Source organism: Galeopterus variegatus, unplaced genomic scaffold, assembly GCF_000696425.1.
Source record: "Galeopterus variegatus unplaced genomic scaffold, G_variegatus-3.0.2 Scaffold970, whole genome shotgun sequence".
Taxonomy (NCBI): domain Eukaryota; kingdom Metazoa; phylum Chordata; class Mammalia; order Dermoptera; family Cynocephalidae; genus Galeopterus; species Galeopterus variegatus.
Window position 1 is genome coordinate 410,522 of NW_007727081.1, and position 5,773 is coordinate 416,294.

At 54.6% G+C, this 5,773-nt stretch overlaps 1 protein-coding gene across 4 annotated transcripts in view; it reads left to right on the top strand.

Moving 5' to 3' along the window:
• The window catches only part of DLG4 (discs, large homolog 4 (Drosophila)), a 27,241-nt gene that overhangs the window by 3,038 nt on the left and 18,430 nt on the right, over positions 1 to 5,773 (top strand). For 2 of the 4 annotated variants that reach the window (XM_008573896.1, XM_008573897.1), the window contains exon 1: positions 255 to 377. The exons of 1 other annotated variant lie outside the window; for it this stretch is intronic. In XM_008573896.1, the coding sequence (XP_008572118.1) occupies positions 348 to 377 (30 nt within the window). In that variant the 5' untranslated portion in view covers positions 255 to 347. Of the gene's footprint in view, positions 1 to 28; positions 378 to 5,773 lie in introns of those variants that run through there. One more of the 4 variants, XM_008573898.1, reaches the window with a different exon arrangement.

The following is a 5,773-nucleotide window of genomic DNA, read 5'->3' on the forward strand; positions in this document are numbered from 1 at the left end:
CCCCGAAATCCAGTTTCCCTCCCCCAACCCAGCTCATGCCCCAGCCCCCAAACTCAGGGGCTATCAGCCCCCGGTGCCCCCGCCCCGCCTGAGAATTGGGGTGTGCTCCTCAAGCCCCCTCCCTTTCATTGGGGAACCCCTTTTAGGGCCCCCTTCCCGTCCCTCCCACGCTCCCCTACCCTTCCCTTCTCCAACCCCCTCCTTCCCCTCTCACCCCTCCCCCCATCCTGGCCCCCCCTGCAAAAGTGGGGTGCGGAGGGGGGAGGGGTGAGAACCCACGGAGGGGAGGAACGAAACTCCGATGAAGTCAGAGCCCCTTACCCGCCGCTGCGGCCAGGCCCCCCAACATGGACTGTCTCTGTATAGTGACAACCAAGGTAAGCATGATGGGGGGGCTATAAGCTGGGGATAGGGTATGAGTTTATGAGGAGGGATCAGGCAGGCCTTATCTGGGGCTGGGGGCCCTGGAATTAGATCATCAGAAGTAAGATGTAATTGGGGGGGGTCATAATTTAGTTTTGGGGTTCACATCTGAGAAAATGCTGGATTTGGCCACAGGTGCCCCCTGGAGTGATCCCTTTGTACCTTGTAGACAAATGGAAAATTGGGGTATTTTGTGGTTTGGGGGGCCTTGTGGGTTTTGGGGTTCAACAACGATGAGACTTGTTTAAGGAGAAACCTGGCTCACATGGGAGTCCTGCTTGTGTATGTGGGAAGGTGGGCTATGTTTTGGGGTCCTCTTCCTCCTGGGGAGAAAAGCTGGCTTCCAGGTGCCTTGTCCAGTTTTGGGGGGCTTCTGGCATGGGGGTAAAGGTTATTGGTTGTGAGTGCCTGACTGGTCTGGGGGTGTCAGGTGGCAGGGAAGGGGTGGGCCTTCAGGAGATAGAACAAGCGTCTGGTGGTAGATACCTCTGGGGATGCTGTCTCAATTTGAGGGAACTGCTAATTTGGGGTTCAATCATATGCAACGAAGATAGTTGGGAGTTGTCAAGAGGGCTGGGGCCTGACACAGGATCACCTGAGGGAATGGATGAGGTGAGGTTAGGATTTCGGGTGCTCCCATGGGAGGTAGAAGGTTGCAGCAGCTGAGATTGCCAGCTCCTGAAGAGGAAGATGAGAGGTTTTAGGGGAGAGGGGATTTGAGGAAGGGAACCAGGTGGGTGATGCAAAATTTGGGGGTGGCCCAGGCAGGTGCCCAATAACCCCATCTCCTCCCACACTGCATCTAGTCCTGGTCGAGATAGAAGGAGAAGAGCAGATAGAGGGGGCTGTTCCAGTTCCCCCTGACACTTGGGATCAAGGTGGGGGAGGACACCTGGATTTAAAGGTCCCTAAGGATTTATGACTGAGGTTACTGGGGTGAAAAGGTGTAGGAGGAGGGCAGGGCTGGCAGCACTAGGTATCTATCTGTACCAGGGTGTCTCTGTGGTCAGAGCCTGGAAAGGGCAGGAGATCTTGGATGGGCAGCGCAAGCAAGCTCCTGGTGGGATACAGAATACCTAGGTCTTTGCTTCCAGACTCGGACTGGAAAGCGAGATGCCTGATGTGTGGAGGGAGGCTTGGGAGGGTGGCAGGCAGCTGGGGGTTGGGAGGTGGGACAGGAAGTGGGGGCCGGGGGAGGCGGGGTCCGGGTGAGTCACAGCCTGGGGAGGGGGTTATATTTAGTGGGAACTGCAGTTTCTCATGGGAGGGAGCTGAGGACACACATGTTCCCTGCCACAAACTCACACATGTGTGTACACATGCGTTGTGCACGTGTGAGCATGGTTGGAAGGGATTGGGGGCTGAGGACCTGTATGTAGGTTTGGAGTCCCGACCCCCTTTTCACCAGGGCTACTTGCTTGTTCCCCATTCTGTGGGCTTTGAGCTTTCTCCCAGGCTGCTTCTTCCCCCCATCCCTTGTAGTTTCAGTCAATTTTTGTGCCTCAGTTTCTCTGGCCCGGTTTCCTTTAGGGTCTGCCTGTTCCTCTGCTCCTCCTGTCTCCTGCCCTTAGGCCTGCCTTTTGGCCTTAGTCTCCCTGGCTGTGGTCCCCAGCATACAGGTGTGCACAGAAAGCCCATTGGAATGTGCGGGCTCTCATTCCAACACTGGAACACAGGCATGCGAGTGAGGGTGAGGGGCTTGCCTGTACTGGCAGCTATTGAGGGTGAGGAGGGGGGGACTTATTCATTACCCCCTCCAGACTCCTACTTCTTCGACGGAGTCCAGGGATGGGCATCCCTGAAGGAAGGAGGCTTGCAGAGAAGATTATGTATTTGGGGTTTTACCGAGGTGTGGAGACCCTGGCCTGCCACATTCCTTGGTCAGAAAACTTGTCAGCCTCGGGATGGCGGGGACTTCAACTCCCATAAGGCCCTGAGGCACAAGATCTCTCAGTGTTAGAGGGTTGCTGCCCACAGCACTGTTGGGAGTTGTGGTTCACGTCTATCCAGGGCAGCGGACGGTAGCCCAGGAGAAGCCAGTAAGGGGCACATGGCCGTGTCCCCCCCCAATTCTGGGTGGGGTAGGGAGCTTTGTGGTCGTTGAGCTCCTCAGCTCCGTCTGAGAGCCCTCCATCTTTCATTGCCTATATTTAGACTCCTGCCGCAGTAATTTAAGGAAAGTTTATTGAATGCCTACTATGTGCTAGGCCCTGTGCTGTGTGCAAACTCTGCTTCACAGCTATCACTTTGTCTTACTCGGTTCCTATACGTATCTCTGCTAGTATCTCGCTGTCTCTGAGCATCTTTCTCCCACTCCACCCCCGTCCCTCCCCTTTCTCCCCGCGCTGCTGCCGCCGTTGCCATAGTAACCGGCGACGACTGAAGTTGCGTGGCGGTCTTGAGGGCCGGGCGAGGGTGGCGGGGGGCGGAGCAGAACAAGTGGGGGTGGGGGTAAAGTGGGGAAAAGACGGGGGTTATTTGGCCAGAGCCCGGAGGCGAAGCGGTTAAACCCTCTGGGTGGTCCTTATTGGGCAAAGCTAAGATGCCGGGGGCGGGGCAGTGTGGCTAACGGCCTCATTCATTGGCGGGCAGGGGCGTGGCGGAGGGACCGTGTGGGCGATGCCGGGGGAGCAAATGGGATGCAAGTGGACGGAGGCGTGGCCTCCTGGAGGCAGGTGGGCGGGGCCTGGCGTACTCTATCGAGGGAGGCGGGTAACAACCCTCGGAAGGGGAGGGGCTTTGGGGCTGGGTTACCTGACTGAAATGAGGGCGGGGCTGACCCAGGAGGGGCGTGGCGCGGTCCCCTTGTGCGGAAAGGGGCTGCAGTCCCAGGAACTGCGGAGCGTGGGGTCTTTGGACAGGAGAATCCGGGGGTTGGGAGATCTGACGTCCCAATCTTCCTAAGATGGAGGCCTGTTCAGATTTCATCAGAGCACCCCTCCTACCTCAGTTTTGTGTTCCAGGGAGACGGTTGCTAGGCGACAGCAAAGTCCTTGATTGCTGTGTTGCCAGGCAACGGGAAACGGAAAATGGAGGGAAAAAGGAAATAGGGGATGGGGGAGGGTCTTAGTGGGCCATAGCGCCCACTGGTGGAGAAGCAGGGCCTGTGCATTTTCTATTCTAGAAGGAATTTTGAATCCAGCCCCTTCCGCTCTTGGTCCCTCTATTCGGATATGAAATTAGGACATTTGGGGTCATCTGAGGGGCGCATCTAACAGATGCTCATCAACGGGGTCAATCTCGTATAGGCGAGATTCTAGGGAAGTCGTCCTTTCTGCCATGTGTAGGCATTTTATAGAAGGCAGACAGTCGATTTGAGGAAACCCCTTACTGGGTTTTAAGAGCTAGAAAGGTGGGCGTTCAATGGGAGAGTATTTGGAAGAGAGGCTTTCAGGTTGGGACTTGTTTGGGAGGAAATGGAAGCCTCTGAAGAGATCTGAGGTAGTCGGTTTGGTGTGTTCTGGAAGATTTATAGGTCAATGCAAATTGCAGGCCAGATCTTACTTCGGTGAATATTTTTTGAGGCTTGGGTGTGGGGAAGATATATTTGGGAGCAATCTTCCAATAAAGTTGGAATTCAGAGTCATGGAGGGGATGTTGAGATGTAGGGATGGCAGCCAGAAAAGGGAATAATCTATGAACTCGAGGAGTAAAGAAAGGATAGGGAAATAAGTCTTAATGCAAGGGTTAGGGAATAAACCGAAGAAGTTACAATTGAATTTGGAGGGTCTGCTTTAAGGTAGATTAAATATTCCCTGAAATTGGGTTCTGGTGTTGTATTGGGGACTGATATATTAGAAAGGCATGAGTGTCTCATTAAATTCAGGGATGTGGACAGGGGACCCCAAACAAATTTGAGATCTCTCATTTGGATGTTTATACTAGAGCAAGAATAATATTTGCATTAATTTCAGGGGTTCTGTTAGTGGATTGAGGAATAGATATGACTTAGGGATGATTTAAGACCCCTTATTAATTTGAGGGCACACAAGGATCAGTGTTCCTTTAAACTCTTGCAGAAGCATTGTCTGGCTACCAGGTGGAGCTGGATGGCAGGGGGACTGTGCTGGTTAGAATAGATGTCTTGGAATCTGAGGGGATGCTCCATATTAACACTCTTTGTGGCGGGCTGGTGGGAGAGGCAGTTTAGATCCCTTGGAGGTTCTTGTAAGTGAGGGAGAGTTGCTGCTTGCTTCACTGTTCCTGAGATTACAGTAGTGATGAGATGTCCAGTGAAGTTTTGGAATGGGTAGGGGCCTAGTGATTTTGGGAGTGAGGGATTAGGTGGAATAAGGGGTCCCTGAAAACCAGAGAGATAAATTGGTAAAATTTAAGAGTGTCTCTATTTGTAGAGGGGTGGGAATAGGAGTATACTGTGGAAGGTGAAGTACAGAGAGAAACGGCTGGAGCCGGGGAAGTTGATGGCTAAGAGGTTGAGATGACAGCTGGTTAATTGGGTAGGGAGTCAGGGTCACGTTGGGCCTTTCACCCCAAAAGGCCAGAGGGAGACCAGGAATTTACTCTGAGGCTCTATACGCTCGCTACCTTCTTCCCCAGTCAGGGAACCTGGCCTGACACCCATTCCTGCCCCCCTGCTGAGGGGCCTCCCTACTGCCTCCATCCCCTCCTTCCTCCCTCACCCCATCGCCTTCTAGTATATCCGGATTAGCTGGCCAGGCTGTGGGCTTTTGTAGGGGTGGGGCTAGACTCCTGGGGCCCAACCCTGGGACCCTTGCTATTCCACCCACCCCCTTCCCTCAGTAAGCCCCCCTTCTCCATGTCGACTCGGAACAGATTCGCCTCCATGTGTCTCTGCGTGGTACGTGCCGCGGTACGGGCTTCGGTCCCGCTCTCCTCCTCCCGGACCCCCCAAAATTTCAGGGTGCAAGCTTCATGTGCTGTCGCTCTTCCCTCTCCTTGGCGCGGGGTCTTTGGTTTGCAACTTCTCGCAGACAGGCGCAGGGGGTCGCCCCTCTGCACTTTGACTCACACCCCTCTGTTCTGGGGATGCAAGCATCAGTTCCAGGTCATTCCGTGCAACTGGGGCTCCGGTGAGGAGGGGGCCAAGGGGGATGGCACAGCAGCGACCCCGTCGTGTCCCCCTAGGCCTTTTAGTTGTCTCAAGTCCTAATATATTGGGGTTGCGGACTTGCCCCAATAGCACAGTGCTGTCGCGGGTCAGGGCCCTGAGTCCCAGTGGGGTAAACGGGGGGGTGGGCCTCCTTTCCCGAGCGGCTTTACTTGCACTGTAATCGGGACTGAGAGGTGTTGACACCCCCACCCCCCAGTTTGCAGTTTCAGAATTACTCTTCCCTACCCCCACCACTCCAGGCGTTTTTTTTTATCCCCA